Source organism: Amphichorda felina (genome assembly GCF_050947745.1).
Source record: "Amphichorda felina strain 45539 chromosome Unknown scaffold_2, whole genome shotgun sequence".
In the NCBI taxonomy this organism is placed as follows: Eukaryota; Fungi; Ascomycota; class Sordariomycetes; order Hypocreales; family Bionectriaceae; genus Amphichorda; species Amphichorda felina.
In genome coordinates this window covers 396,269-411,922 of record NW_028145048.1, presented here as the reverse complement: position 1 = coordinate 411,922, position 15,654 = coordinate 396,269, and the positions used below count along the sequence as shown (strand labels likewise).

General features: G+C 55.4%; 5 protein-coding genes across 5 annotated transcripts; 2 read left to right on the top strand and 3 right to left on the bottom strand.

Annotated features, from left to right (window-relative positions):
* Positions 1-6,603: 6,603 nt before the first annotated feature.
* ACO1O0_001683 (RNA 3'-terminal phosphate cyclase-domain-containing protein) lies at positions 6,604-7,901 on the top strand (the record flags this gene model as incomplete). Its single annotated transcript, XM_083191166.1, has 2 exons — positions 6,604-6,748; positions 6,814-7,901. 2 exons carry the CDS (start codon positions 6,604-6,606, stop codon positions 7,899-7,901), a joined length of 1,233 nt encoding a protein of 410 aa, XP_083052380.1.
* Positions 7,902-8,798: 897 nt separating this feature from the next.
* ACO1O0_001682 (uncharacterized protein) lies at positions 8,799-10,155 on the top strand (the record flags this gene model as incomplete). Its single annotated transcript, XM_083191165.1, has 2 exons — positions 8,799-8,890; positions 8,952-10,155. 2 exons carry the CDS (start codon positions 8,799-8,801, stop codon positions 10,153-10,155), a joined length of 1,296 nt encoding a protein of 431 aa, XP_083052379.1.
* A 285-nt stretch (positions 10,156-10,440) lies between these two features.
* ACO1O0_001681 (uncharacterized protein) lies at positions 10,441-11,838 on the bottom strand (the record flags this gene model as incomplete). Its single annotated transcript, XM_083191164.1, has 1 exon — positions 10,441-11,838. The coding sequence occupies one exon, from the start codon at positions 11,836-11,838 to the stop codon at positions 10,441-10,443; it is 1,398 nt and encodes a 465-aa protein (XP_083052378.1).
* A 497-nt stretch (positions 11,839-12,335) lies between these two features.
* ACO1O0_001680 (leucine-rich repeat domain-containing protein) lies at positions 12,336-13,970 on the bottom strand (the record flags this gene model as incomplete). Its single annotated transcript, XM_083191163.1, has 1 exon — positions 12,336-13,970. One exon carries the CDS (start codon positions 13,968-13,970, stop codon positions 12,336-12,338), a length of 1,635 nt encoding a protein of 544 aa, XP_083052377.1.
* A 462-nt stretch (positions 13,971-14,432) lies between these two features.
* Positions 14,433-15,259, bottom strand: PLP2 (thioredoxin-like protein; the record flags this gene model as incomplete). The annotated part of the gene is made up of 2 exons (XM_083191162.1): positions 14,433-15,141; positions 15,195-15,259. The coding sequence occupies 2 exons, from the start codon at positions 15,257-15,259 to the stop codon at positions 14,433-14,435; spliced, it is 774 nt and encodes a 257-aa protein (XP_083052376.1).
* Positions 15,260-15,654: the final 395 nt, after the last annotated feature.

Sequence of the window (15,654 nt, the reverse complement as noted above, 5' to 3'; positions counted from 1 at the left end):
AGCCGCCTGAACCACAAATCTGCAAGACCTCATACTCTACTTTCCAGAAAGAGAGGCTGTGCTTTTGCTCTACATGTGCTTGATGTAGTGTGGCGCTGCCATCTGTCCGTCTTCTTGAAGAACCTTACCGAGTATCCCTGAAGAGTTTGGCTCGATCGACCCGCGTTGGCATCCAATCCGGTGACCTGCTTCGATTTCTAACGCCCAGATCTATGAATGTGCATCCCTGGCTGCCTAGACCTCCCACCTCGCGGCCCCCTGTCCCCTCCCCCGAGGCCGAGCTCCGGATGCCTTGAGCTCCAAGCCACCAAGCATCAGCCCAACGACTGAATATCGATAGATATTAACTACAATTGATTGTTGTCGGTGCTAGCCTTTTTGAGGCGGGGTCAATGTTCGTCAAGTCAGTCCGTAAGGCGGCATGGAAGGAGGGGGATGGGAACGCGAAAGGGGGGGCCCAAGAGACGGCCATCCACAGAGCGACAGAGGAGACCGCTCGACAACCAGGCCTTTTGTTGTCTTCCAAAATGAGCCGGCAGATATTTCCAACACTTGCAGAATCTTTGAAGGATGCGTGGAGATCGACACCGCATGTATGTATATGCAGTTAGCCAAGGTTCCCTACTCCGGCAGATGGACCAGGCTCCGGCCCAGGCACGATGGGGTTATTATTGGAGTGTCCCCCTCTGTTTATTTTTGAATAGTTCCCCTCTACAACCTTGCCACCTCCCATCAGTATCTACTACTGCCGTGTCAGCACTGCTACTCCTTGGGCAAACCAGGCTTCGAAAGCCTCGTTCTCAACAGCAAGTCTCTTGCAAGCATATCGTGCCTCGTGATGAAACCAGGGAGGTGATTCTCCAATCATGCTGCTAGGCACATCCGCTCCGCGTTAGCCCCTGAGGCTGGTGAGCAAACTGACCTCCAAGGCTCACGGCAATACCTCCGTCATGGTCAACAAACGCCCGGGCCCTCGAAGGACCCGCAGGGCACTGCTTCATACCCGTACGAGGCATTCGGCAAGGCTTCCGGGAGTTGAGCGTCATAGCGGGGGGCAGAATAGCAGTGCTACACGGGGCAGCTGTAGCTGGTCCGCGAACCACCCTCCCAATCGGTCACGGCGTCGAGTCGTTGCTCGCTGCGCATTACCCATGCCTCTTGTGCGGGAGCCTCCCCAATATCCAGGTGGCGGAGCGCTAAATTCCAACATCTCTCCGTTGCTGGAGGTGGCGGAAGCATCTTGGTCTTCTTACATACGTACATTAACCTGGTGCACCTTGCAGCCCCTGCCATCAACATCTTGCTGCCCAGGGGAGAAGGGCGTCTACAAAAGCTGACGCGCCATTTGGATCTAGTCCTGATCTTGATATACATGGATGACAACCATGCTTTACTTTGTTGGTGATTCAACAATTCAAGCTACTAGCACCTCGCCCGAGGTCAAGTTCTCGACACCGAAGTTGTTCAGGCTCACCGTGAGGCTTGCTCCCATCTACAAACACCTTATTCACAGCCACTTCCGAGGTCAATCTTCAGGCGTTCTCCTCACTTGTGGCTCTCGGGAAAGTTAGGCCTCTTGGATCCGGCATCGGATAACGATAAGGTCTGCACTGTCCCTACCATTCTTCTTTGGGCCTGTCACTGACCACCGAGTTCAGAAGCAAGTTACAAAAGGCGCCACCCTTCCCTCCTCTCCAGTCGTCACTTCGTCTCGTACTCCAAACTTGCCCCAGATCTATCCTCACCTAAGAGCTCAACAACCCCCAACCCACTCCGACATCCCGAGCCTTCGAGGCCCGCTACTGAACAGACCGACTAAATACAAATCAGCTTTCTACCTTCCCTTCGTACATCATGTCCAGCCATCGCAGCGGCTCAGACCGTCGAAGCCGGCACAGTCGACGCCACGATCAGACGTCCATGCGCGACGGCCAAACACCTTCCGCCGATTTGAACTACTCTAGCCGGCGGGGCATGCCGCCCTCTTCAGGTGCTCACCACCGCCGGGAAGATAGCTTATATGGAGACAATGTCGACTCGCAATACGTAGACGCTCCTTCACACCAGAGTTGGCAGCCAGGGAGTGGTGATCGGTCCCACCCCTCGCAGACTTACTACGCAGCCACCGCAGACTCCACTAGCTCTACCAACACCATGGGGCGTTTCCACCACCCACCCAGCATCTCAATGCAGCATGGGCAATCTCAAAGGACCCAGGCGTCTTCCAGCAACCGGGGCTGGGACGGGTACCCTCCAAGCAGTGGGAGCCGCGATTCGTTGACTGCCTATACTGGAGCGTGAGTGAAACCTTCCCCGCGGCCGCTCTCGCCGCATCTCTGCTAACAGCATGTTGCAATATAGGTGGACTTCCCCCACGTCAGATAGCCACCATTCCAGCTACCCTCAGTCAATGCGCCTGTCCTCGCCTCCCGCTGACCATCACCGAAGCAACTACAGACAGCAATCCGAGTCAGAAAGGGCGATTCAGGCTCACTACACCAGGGACCCCCATGATACAGTGGGTAGGGCGGAAAGAGAATTCGATAACATGTATTATGGGCGGTCCAGACGCGGAAGAGATTGAAGCGCTTCGTCTTCGGGATGGAGACATACCTTGGTGTAGTTGACCCTATTGAGCTTGGCGAGTGGGGATTAATAATCCAAGAGACGAGTTGGGACAGGCACTGTTGGTTTGTGTCGCGGTCAACCTGTATGCATCTCATGCACCAGGGTTGGTTGTCGTAACCAACAGGACATTATGTCTGCGGGGCGCCTGGTGCTGCTGTTTCATTTTTGTTTTGCTTTCCCGTTGCTGCTTCTGCTTTCTCTGACGGACACCATTTCCTTTCTTCCTTATGTCATGTTCAATGTTCTCTGCATTACTCGATGTCACATAGATGGGCGCTCCCACGACAGCACAGCATTTACACTATATAAAATAGACTGAGATATCCATAAACCCGCCACCGCCAATCGATATGTATACCTAGTCTGCTCCCTCAATTCCAGGTCCCCATCCAGCGGGCCCACATGCATGATCCATCATCTGCAGCATACATAGACGCGCTGCCGCTGTCGCTCCTCATCCGTATTTCCGTCCCATGACCACCCGTGGGCCGTGGCGCCCTCATGCAGGAAAGATGCCAGTCTCGTGCATCCGAACTCTGCAACGACGGCCATTGATCGTTCGTCCGATGGGGAAAGAGGGTCGGCTCTCCACTTTGTCACGTATGTTGGTCGCGTTCGAGACATGGGTGCTTTCTCTCCCGCCCCCGCCTCCCACGGTGTTCTATTCGCCCATTGAGGGTCAGAGATGCGCTCTTCCGTACCAAGTTCGCACCAGGTTCATAGAGTCGCATACAAAATGACGCATGCGAGAAGTACGGAGTACTGGCCCAGGGATGGGGAATCGGTATTATCCCAGGTGTGGTGTGTGGTGGATTGACGGGGGAGCTCTGGGAGCGCTTCCTTTCGGCAACGGGCTCAGAGAAGGATGCGTGGGCAAATGGGTTGACGAAACCATTTTGACGGGAATCCCCTCTGTTCCCAGGCCTCGGTCAATATGCGTTGATACCTGACGTATGGACAATTGATTGTTGGTTGCCTCGAAGCTCGAGGAGTCGGGCCCAGGAGACGGGACGACAGCGGACCGGGAATCGCAACTTGCAACGCCCATACCCGCCCCCAGATGCTACTCTGAGGTTTCTGGTATTTTCCTTTCTCTCCGACACCTACCACATGCACGATCAAAGCACGAGATGCGTCAGGGTCCTCATTTCTCTCATTTCAGATCAAGATCCTTTTAAGAGCTGCGTTAGGGTCCTAGGGCTGGCATGTGGCCTTAAACCCAACTCTCTTCTCCACAAAGCCTTGCCAGCCCAATCGGCTGTTCCCTCCTGTCCTCTCTCTGCTCTCTCCTCCCTCCCATCCCTCGCCTCCGTCTGTTCGCTCTCTTCCATCTAATATTCCATCTTTTTCTGCCTGTTCCCTCTGTTGTCTCTATGCCGTCTCTCTGCGCTCTCTCCCCCATCCCCTTTACTCAGCCCCCTTTTCCCGTCAGTCTGTCTCCCTACCTCTGCGCCTCTCTGCCTCTCCGCCCCTCCGAGTCTTCATCGTCACCGAGGACCTACTCCTGCTCCTGTCCGCTCGCTATCGTCATGTCCACGTAGCAAGCAGATCTTCGGAGACCCCATGACACGTTTCAGCCTCCCTGGACGCGGGGAGCTAGCAACCTTCTCCACACCTACCGGAGTTCCGATTTCTTTCCACGACATTATCTTCATGATATCCCGACCTTGTGACTCTCTGAAAAGTGAAAACCGGTGTGAGAATCCCGTCCATCATTTTCCACTCTGGTCAAAGCCTTACTAGATCTTTACACGTGGTTCCGTTGAGACTATCAGCGCGGTAGGCTCGGCTCTAACTCCCTCAGCCTTACTTACGTATACTACGCTTGACCGATAATCGCAGAACTTTTATCGTCGACCCTCATTGCCCAACTCACCATACATACAATCATAGCGCCCCGAGCCGACTAGCAACATTTTAGCAACACTCGTTTGACAGCTCTCCCAAACATATTCGAGCGAGGCAACCACGTCTATCGTCGCCTTACATGTATCCAGGCAGGTCCAGAGCCAGGGTCAGGCATCAAGGGCGAATCCCGTACACCCTAAAATGGAGCGGTCAACGCATCGACTCTCCAACCCGACGATATCTCCCCACCGCTCTTTCATTATCGAGATGGGAACCAAGAGAAGGCTTTGTCGGGCGTTGCTTTCCTTGGCAGTTGCCTCGCGTGGCACACCACCTTTACAGCCCCATACGGATTTCCTGGTGTCTTTCTACGTACCCGACTGTTGAAGCACATCTTCAAGCTATTCTATAGTGATTATATGGACTAGGTACAAATTCTTCGGGCTCCTTTGCCTTGTGTCACCACCACTACTGGGATCTGTATCACGTTACTTCCATCATACCACGACATTCCTTTAAATATCCTTCATTAGCCTCTCTAAAAATTCTACAGCTGTGCGGACATACACTCCTTTTCTTCCAAAATCCTCACCATTATGCATTCTTATCTTTCCTTGTCGTCCGAGCACCACGTTGCGTCAACCAGGATGCCCCCTGACAACATGAACGTTTCGCCCTCCGGGGCGGGGGACCACCCTGAAGATGTCCAGATCCGGATCTTGGAACGTGATTTCCCAGATATACCCCCCATTATCGCCTATTCCGGCAGTTTGTTTGATCATTCCGGGACCGGAAGGGTGGGGAATCAGCAACCTCCAAGTCCCGGCGGGAGTGATGATATCCTCACATCCATCACTCCCTCACCGTCCGGCAGCGAGAATCCCGCTATTCACCTTAGTCCGCCCGCGACTGCGGACCAGAATGGCTCGCATGGAACGGAATGCAGTAGCCTAGAGCCAAGCTTGACAATGGGGGCCAAGACCGCCTCCACGGACTTTACAAGTGGAGCTCTATCCGCACAAGCGGACCAAGAGTTCGAACACTATGACTATGACTCTTGGCCGTTGCTGATTCCAACAAGTCCCATTGATGGGTATTATCCGTCCTCCTATAGCGCACCAATAAGGAATCAAGGACTAACGCAAGTCTCAGACCTGTGTCCCCTCTGGGCGCCGAATTCCCCCTGCGAAACCACGGACAGGAGCAAGAGGCGCGCCCACAACACTCTTTCGACGAACCTACTCCCCATTTCGAGCCCATTGCCGACTTTATCGAGGGCCTGCCTGTATTTGGCCGTGGAGCGCATAGGGCCGACGAGGTTGGGCAAGCTCTAGAGCAACTACACAGGGCCTTTCCGCGTGGTCATTGAGACGACGGACCCCGTCTACAATCTTCATCCTCTGTATTTTTCTTGTTTGATTCAAGAAGGGAAACTGCCAGTACAAGCACAATCTCACGGTTGGTTGCTGGTTCTCGCCGTGGTTTTCCTTCCTCAGAGGGCGAAGTTATCTATTGTCTAGCCACACTCGCTTTTGTTTCTTTTGTTACAGAACTCTCCTATAACCTATATTGAAATACCCTGTTCTTCTGTCACAATCTCGGAGGAATTATAGAGAAATATCCTGTTGTCCTTTAGACTCTGTTAGAAGATAAATGTATAGGTATCTTGGGCAACCTATTATTAGTGACTAGCGATTACATAGTGCCAAACTAGGTACTAGCAGCCAATGTATGCCCTGTGCTCCCACGAAGTCCGTTTAAGGACAATATAGTCTTTTCGAAGGAAATTCCTTGGTTCGCCTTGCTCTGTGTCACGTTTCACGACACCATCACTGCCGCCGCAGCATATATGTGCGGGTTATGCGAAGTGAGGGCTGCATGATTACATCTCGGGATCCGAGACCTCGGCGGAGTGAGTCATGAAGGCTGTGCAGCTACCATGCAACCTCGCGATAGAATAAAATAGCAATAGCCTCCGATTCACCTAGAATGATCATTACCCAACCGATCTTCTCCGCTTCATTTTATACTGTGCAATTGTCGATAAAGAACCGGATCGCCTGAGACCCAGCATCCTGCGCAGTACGCCTGATAGACACATACTTACCCAATCCATCACCGCCCTCCATGCGGAAACCAATCGAGTTGGATGGCCGCACAGGCGAGGGTGGCGGTCAATTAGTCCGTGTAGCCGTCGGTCTTGCAGCCTTGACATCCCAGCCCGTTAAAATCACAAACATCAGAGGAAACCGTCAGGGTGCTCGTGGAGGGGGTAGGCCGCCCAACGCTTCCCAAGGCTGTGTGTCCTCGTGCAGAACTAACACATGACGATCCCAGGCCTCAAGGCCCAGCACGTCACGTCGATCCAGTGGCTCGCCGAGGCGACAGACGCCGAGACTGAAGGCCTCAGTGTGGGATCCAAGACGTTGACATTCGCGCCCAAGCGTCCCCCCACGGAGCTCCCCCAGCGACACGTGCAGATCTCCGCAGCCTCGGGGGCTGCCAGCACGCTTCTCATCCTTCAGGCCATAATGCCGTTTCTGCTCTTTGCGGGGAGTGAAAGTCTGGAGCCCATCGTGCTCGATATCTCGGGCGGCACAAATGTGTCCTTCTCGCTCAGCTTCGAGTACCTCGATCAGGTTCTTCTACCGACACTGGAGGAGCGATTCGGGATCCGCGTGGAAAGGCAGCTGAGAAGCCGCGCCTGGAGCCTTGGAAAGAGCAGTCGAGGAGAGATCTCGCTGAAATTCCACCCGCTGGCGCCTGGTCAGACGTTGCAGTTCCGGTGGCCGCAGCGATATTCCTACCCGAGCTCGTACGAGGTCAAGAGTGTGGATGTCAGCATCATCACCTGCGGATCACCGCACGAGGAGCTCCAGAACGTGCTTGTCCAGAATCTTGGCGAGCTGTTCCCGGATGCAGATGTCCACTTCAAAGTAGTCGAGGACTCGGGGAGCGAGGCGCGCTGGTACATCCTCCTCGTTGCGACGTCAGCAGCTGGCATCCGCTGGGGGCGGGACACGCTGTTGTCGATGCCCAAGAAGATCAAATCACCCAGCGCCTTTGCCGAAAAGGTCGCAAGGCAGGTTTGCAAGGACCTCTACGAAGAGGTCTCCCTCGCTGGACAGGTGGACAAGCATCTCCAGGACCAGGTTGTGGTCTTCCAGGCTCTCGGCGCCGGGTACTCCTCGCTACCCCGAGGGGCTTCCCCTAATGAGGCACCACCGATTGGGCAGCTGATCGACGCGCTGGGAGACCTTGAGATCGACGAGTCGGGCATGAGAAGGGAAAAGACCCACGAGCCATTTGGCCATGGAGACATGCACGCCCAGACGGTGCGATGGGTTGCGAGTGAGCTGCTGCCCCAAGTGAAGTTCTTCAACAAGGGCGATGTCGTCAAGGGGATTGGGTTTTCTGTGGCATAAGGCATCAAATGTGACTTATTATGCGAGTGCGGGTTGTTCTCCAGACGAAAGTGACATGTCCCTTCAAGGGTCTATCTGGAGCATCGGAAAGTTGAAATATGTCATAGAAATGCAGGACATTGGCATCCCCAGGGAAGAAAACCCGCACCATGGAGGAGGGTGCTCTCAATGCAGGTGTCATTTGTACAGATAAGGATCTGGACCTGCTCCGATGGGCCCTCGCTCACCAATAAGTTGAGTCCGGGAGGTTTTGACCGACTGAAGGGTGCGATGAACCTGTCTAACGCCTAATAGACACGTGGAATGATGGGAGTTTGTTCAAACATGAATTGCTGCAACTTGGGCTCTTCAGGTACTTAACACGCGCAGAGGGGAAACTCCGAGCTTCTGCTCCTTGTAGGAGCATTCATTATTTGGTAATTCCCGGGGAGAGATGACAATTCCTCAGTGACGATTTTAGTGATAACCGAAGAATCTACCTTCTCGCGAACAGCATATCTGACCTGGACTAGTCAGACGGTCAAGGCGGTTTGATCAAGAAGTTTGCGCCAAATTGAAGGATTTTGGGAGTTCTAAACCAAATTCTAAATGAATACATGGGCATTCGCAAGTGGAAAAGTTCAGATTCGATGAAGGATACTTGGTTGGGGGACGTTCAAGCAGGCATAGGGTAGGCGCTTGATAACTACCTAAGTAGTACGGAGTAGGTGTGATCGGCGTCGGAGAAACCCTAAGCCACGGAGGACTATGGAGGACCCTCCCGTTGCCTAGCAGCCAGCCAAGACAGCATCCCAGAAATTCTGCGGCCTACCAATTGCGGCGCATGTGAGCTTTGATTCTTTATTCCACCAGCGCAGACAAGGACGTTTTCAACGACCAAACTGCCGACAAGTCACCATGGCGCCCCTCATTCTGCATAATGTCCCCGATGATGAGTGCTACATTGGCGAAGACGGCGTTAAAAGGCCGTACGCCATGATCTTCAACCAGTATGGATCCATCAACACCACACCAGTTCACCGCCGCGTTCCCAGCTGACAAAATGTCCAGGCCAGACGGACCTACGGGCAGCACTCGCTCACGACGTGCCGTTGCAGAATCCGGCTCCTTCGGCAAATCGACGCGACGTTCGCGATCCCGCACAGGCACTCCCGCCCGCGGGCGCGAGAACCCAACCCTCGCCGTCGCTGACAAGTTGTTTGGCGACTGGATGACGAACCAGCAGGCGACCGCCTCGGCGCAACAGAATGGCAATTCTCAGGCTCAGCAGGATGAGGCCCAGTCATCACAGCAGTCCTCCCAACAGCAGCAGCAACAGGCGCCGCAGAAGCAGAAGCGCTCCCAGCCAACCGAGGTCATCCTACGGGGCTACCGCTCCACGACCCAGCAATACGCTGCCATCGCCCACTTTGAGTCCCTCGCCGGCACCGTCCTCGAGGACTACCCCCGCGAACCGCCTGCTTCCCAGCGTCGCTACAAGTCTCAGCTGCGCGACTCGGCCTTCACACGTCGGAGGACGCTGTCTCGAGACGAGCTCGCCTTGGTGAATCGCGCGGATGCAGGCGAGCACTGGGTCAAGGTCACGTTCGAGAGCTCGGAGGATGCAGAGACAGCGGTTTACGCGAGCCCACAGAGGATACTGGGACACCTGGTCTACGCAGAACCCTACCGAGGAATGCCTCCCGCTAAGGATGAGGCGTGTCCGGACCTCGATGCCCTATTCGATGGCGGCCACGAGCGCTCAAAGAGCATGCCCGCGGCGTTTGGTACACCTACACCTAAGAGGGGTAGCACGAGCGGCCCCACGTCATGGCGCAGCCGGCTCATCGACAATCAGAACTCGCCTTCCAGCTCCCAGGTATCCAGCCAGACCCTCGAGACGGGCACACTCTCCAGCGCGACAGCCACAGAGACGACGGCCACCAAGACGCCACTAGCGACATCGACCGGCATCGAGCCTGTTGAGATCGAGGATGATGTCTTCTGCCGACGTATCCCCACCGCACGCCGCGCGCGCCTCCTCCCCGCTGAGCAGGCACTTCGCCCTCAGCAGTCGGTCATGCAGCGATTTGTGACCGCGATTCCCTTTCTCAGCTGGTTTGGAGGCAGCATCATCGGCAACGAGGTGCCACGGACGCAGACGGGAGAGTTCGACTGGAACCGCGCCAGCCTGTACTGGAAGATTATATGGTGGCTCGACGTGACTTTTGGTCTTTTCAAGGGCGACATAAGCAGCATCGACAAGGATGACTGATGTACGGAAAGTGTGTGTTTATGGGAGGTGGGCACTGGCGCAGGGGCATGTATCGAGTACAGGTTCCCGGCATATCATGGCACCGGCGTTTGGGGAGTATTACGGGGTGAGATTACTGGTTTCGTAGATTGAGGCCACAGCCCCTATGAGATATGTATACCGTAATTGTACATGACGACGATACAATTGAGGCAACCAACCCCTATGCAAATGAGCCACTAGGCATAATTCGCAACAAAAAAGAACGCTAAGACTATGCAACCCGTCTATTCCTCCATCGATATCCTATGACACCCATCCATTGGAGTCGGGCGAGCTCTCATCCGTAATGAACTCCGGGGACTTGCTTTCTCCAGCCTCTGGACCATCTTCCCCCTTGTCCTTGTCCTTGTCCTTATCCTCATCCTTATCCCCATTCTCCACCTCGTGCTGATGCTCGTCCTCTTCCCGAATCTCCCCTCCGATAGCCGGCATCCTGAGCTCTGAACGCTCCATGTCATCGTCGAACACACTCCTCGACGACGATGCCATGGCTCCGAGCGAGTCGTACGTGACGTCCGTAGATATACGCCTAATCGGCTGCGGAGAGAAGGGTCGTGCGTTGCGCGGCTTGCTAAACTCGGCGGACATGACGCTATCGGGGTCGCCCGCCGCGGCATGGGACTCGACCACGGCCGTGAGAGGCTGGTACTGGTTCGCCTCCATGATCAAGCTGTCGCTCCTATGGCCCCGGTCCGACGCCGAGTCCGCCAGTATGCTCTTGGGCGGCAGGATGGAGAAGAGCTTGGCCGCCTCGGAGCCGCTGTGCACCGCCGCCGCATCCTCGGCCGCGAACAGGTCCCGCCCTTTCTCCAGGATGTCGTCCAGCCCGCCGCCGCTCCACCCCTTGCGTGCCAGGCTCTCGAATATGTCCACCTCGGCTCTGACCAGGCTGCAGCTCGCATCCACGATGCGCCCGCTCGTCTCCTGGCTCTCGCGCAGCAGGGTCCTCGCGTGGTCGGCATGTAGCGACGTTAGGCCGTCGAGCTTGTTGGTCAGCTCGACGAGGTGGGCGCGGAAGCGCGCCACGTCCCGCTTGCGCTGCTTGTGCAGCTTCATGCCCTCCTTCTCGAGGCGCTTGATCTCCTTAGTCTGGGCCTTCATGCGCTGCTGGTACGACTCCTTCTCGTCATCAATGACCGTCTGCCATTGGTCCAGGTCGTCCAGCAGTGGCACCTCGAAGGACCGGTACACCGTCTCGGAGAGGATCTGCTGGTGGTTGGCGATGAGGTGCTGCACACCCGAGGCGGACATGAGCGTGTCGGCCGTGCAGGAGCCCTTGGTGGTGTAGCTAGCTGACATGTTGGCTGCGGCGGAGGGGCCGACAGGCTCGGCGCGGGCTTCCTTGAGGCGAGCACATGATTCGAGGGCAGATCCAAAGGTGGATGCCGCGGTGGATAGTGAGGCGAGAGCGAGGCGGTAGGCCTTTGCGGAGGCGACGAGCTCCGAGTATGCTTCCTGCGAGCGCTCGAGGTCGGTGGCGGTGAGGACGGCATGGGAGGGGCGCGGCGGCGGCGGTAAGGGGAGGTTGAACGATGATAGAGGGTTGGCTGTCGAGGCGACCGAGTAGACGGGCGAGCCTGGGACGGGCGGTAATTGTGAGGGCGTGGGCGAAGCCGGGCGTGATCCCGTCGGTGTGGCCATGACGACGGTCAGGGGGAGGCGGCGTTTGTTTAGATTGGGGCGAGATAGCGACGGCGTAGCAACGGGGGCTATAATGGCTGAATCATGTCGATAACTGCGGAGAATCGGAGCGGGCCGTGAGTAGCTGGGACGATTTAGGGCAGAATACCGTAGCCGGTGATGGATGAGAGAGGTGCAAAAGGTGGCAGCCGTGTGGCACCTGACTGACTCGGTTACCAGGTGATGATAGGCGACCCCCACGATTGATAACTGCAACATATGTGTGGGGCCATAGCAAACACAAGCAACATTGATGATAGTGACATCGAGAGAATATTTTTGATGGAACAAAGCGTAAGAAGAGCGGGCCTCTCAAAATTCCTTTTGTTGAAGTTCGAATCATTTATACACTGTTTGGAGCATCGCTAGAACGAAGTCGCAAAAATACAGATATCCGCCCGCCAAACGACACCCATACCAGGACTCCGCCCATACCTGTACATACTTCTCCCAAACCCTCACTCCTCTGCCACTGGAGGACCATTGTAAAGACAGTATCCTATTGTCATCCCCTGGCAGCCCGTAGGAAACTCCCAACCACTGTTCTCCTCTCCTGGCCCGCAGCGCCAGGAGCAAGCCCGATGGAGGAACGGCACAACCAGCTCGTCCTCGGCCTCACTCAACGGGTCCAAGCGATACTTCCCACGGATCTTCCTAAATTTGGTCAGGGTATCCACCTCCCGCCACTCTATCCACTCAAGAGCTGGCACAACCATGGTCTTGCGGCAGCGGGAACATGTCAAGCCGCCCGCTTCCTTCTGGCGCACCGCCCGATCGAACAGCTGGCGGAGGTTGGACAGCTCATCGGGTATGAAGCCTTTGAACTCCCCAAGGTACTCACTCCTGTAGCAGGTTCTCATTACCGTCTCTAGCAGACTCGGAACGCGAGTCGCCTTGGACCGTTCACTGTCCTCGGCTACATCTAAATACGGGTTGGACTCGCCCCCGATAGACGTCAGTTTCTTCTTGTACACCGCTTCTACTTCGAGCGGTTGGGAGGTCGGCTCCAAGGGAAGGTTAAAGCGGGATACGATTCGTCCGCTCGAATCTGAAACCTGAAGCGGAGAACGTGCCAGTCGACGACTAATAATCCGTGGCAGCATTTCCACAGGGATTTCGTCCATGTGCCAGACTGGAACTTCTTCCGGTTCCATGTCTAGGTCGTGATCGTCGTGGACCTCTGGGTCATCATCCTCCAGTGTCTCGAACATCTCATCACCCTGGTCGGGCTTCGAGAAGGGATTCGGGTGCAGGAGCAAAGTCCGGAGCTTGGAATCCACACTCAGGAGGTTGAGGATCTCGACAGGAAGCCAACTCAGGCGGTTTTGTGAGATATTTAGCTCTTGCAAGTTGCAGAGCTTTCCAATGGCTGGAGGGAGCTTCTGCAACTGATTCCCACGAAGGCTGAGGGTAGTGAGGTGTGTAAGATCGAAGAGAGCGCCAGGTAGTCGAGAAAGGCGATTTTGTGACAGGTACAGTTTGAGCTCTGGGTCCTTCTGTTCAAAGGCCACGTCTCTTGTAACCTGGGGGATGCATGTGAGATGAGAAAGTGGCATGACAGTCTCATTCGACAGTTCCTCCAGGTCCATAGACATGAAATCAATCGTTTCATCGCCATTTTCCAGGCATAATTGTATCCTTTCTTGAAGAAGGCACTCGGATTCTGACATTCGCGGCGCAACCGCCCTCTCCAATTGAGGCAGTCTTGGTGGAATCTCCAACTCCAACATGTCGTCGCATTCGGTGCCATCACTTCCGAGAAAGACACCGCTGTCCAGCTGTCGGGCCAGCGTCCGCTTGGTTTTCGGCTGCGGGACAGGCTCGCCGAAGGCTGAATCAGACGAGGCGGGTTGTTGTTGAAACCACGATCCAACATAACGCTTCTTCCGCCGCCCTTCCACATAATTGTCTAACGCCGGATCATCGTCACTAGAGAAGACTGCAGGGTCGCTGGAGTTGAAGGACAATATTGACGCGCCGCTTTGTCGCGGGGGGAAGCGGCCGCGCTTCTTGGGGTTGTTGGAGAAGCTCTGCGAGTGCTCGTCCCAAGATACAGCCGGGAGGCGGGGCAAAGAAGGCTCCTCCGACGCCATGGTTGGAGTAAGACCTGATTCTACAGCAAGTGTCTTAATCAACAGTTCTCCCTTCTTTGGCTGAACCCGCCAGCGGTCGATTGGCCGTTGCGCGGGCTGCGGTGTAAGAGTCGAAGTGGGAGACGCGTAGGGATCACGCGACAGATGTAAATACACGAACCAGGGTCTAGCTGCCCCACGTCATGGATTTCGCGGCAGCCTCTCGCCCCCCACCACGCTCGAGCCAACACATGGACCAGCTGCCCCGGAGCCCTCAGCTGCTCCCAGCTCCGCAGCAAGACCGTGTTCGATATGTAGTTTGTGAAGTCCAGACGATCTGAAATTCTTCAGCCTCCAATTCCTTCCAGCCATCCCTGTACATTGTTCACTCCATCAGGGGCAACGGGTGATCAAGACCGAGGCGGACAGGCCATAAAGTCGATTGGCCTTGCGGCAGTCGTGTATCGTCACGAAATAACATGCTTAATCCCAATCGCTATCATCAGAATCATCTCGCCCTGCAGTTCCCGTCTTGATGGTCTTCCCTGCTAACCGTTCCTCCTCTGCGTCTTCCGCCGCGCGCCGCCTCTTCACCACTCTCATGTCCGAATCGGGAACCGCACCGACCTCAACTAGCATGTCGTCAATCTTCAGCATATTGGTTCGAACTCCGCCAATTGTGGCAAGAGTGACAAGCTGCTTGACAATGTCCCCATTCTTGTATACCAAAATGGTTGGGCAGTTGCGTTCAGGGTAGTTCTCGATAGCCTGGTTGGCTCTAATCTCGCAGAACTTGATGTCGCCGTATTCCTGCGCCGCTTGGCGCCACAGCTCCGACAGTACCCTCGACTCCACGTTTGTACCCATGGAAGAGGCCAGGTGCACAAAAACGAGGCCTTTACTGGAGGCATCGGTGACTTCGCGCTGGTACTCGGGCTTCGAAATAGGGTAGACGCTTCCATGGACAGCCTTCTTCTGCAGCTCGTTGAACTCAGCCATGCGCTTTTTCCTGTACTGCTCTAGGAACTCCTCTTCCTCGTCATCCTCGAGTTCGTCAAGTTCATCGAGGTCTTTTCCCTCCAGCCGGTTCTCGTGTGCTAATCTTCGCCCTTCAAGAATCGCCTCCTCAATCATAGGCGTGGGACTTGGTGGTTTCTCGGGGATGACGCCTTGTTTCCGTAGAATGTCGTTCCTGATGTCGATGAGAACCCCGCCATCAGCGATAGAGGGGCAGAATAGACATACCACTCGGTATCCGCATCGGGGTCATCTACAGGGACAGCGATGCGCTGGTCTGCTGGCGCTGCCATGCTGACTAATTCAAGGGAGAATTACCAGGTGTGAAGGTATCGGAAAGAAGAGGCAAGATTTCAAGATCATGAGCGCCACACTTGACATTGGAGGTTGGGAGAACCCTCAAGGCAGCAAGTGCAGGATGACGGAGCTGCCTGGCATAAGATGCACAACATACTCCACCAGTCTTGGCATCTCTGCATAACGGCACAAAGCTCCTCCCAGAGTTGGGTCGTTGATCCACCAACAGATATAGAGCCAATAGACAGTGGGCCAGCCTTGACTCACGTGCCAGTGGGCAGCAAAACCCTACTACGCTAGGTACCTAGTCCACTTTTGCCAGAATTTTCGAGCTAGAGGCAGCGAGGTGCCCCCCCAGAGACCACCGAATCTTTTCTTCGTCTGCCCTCCT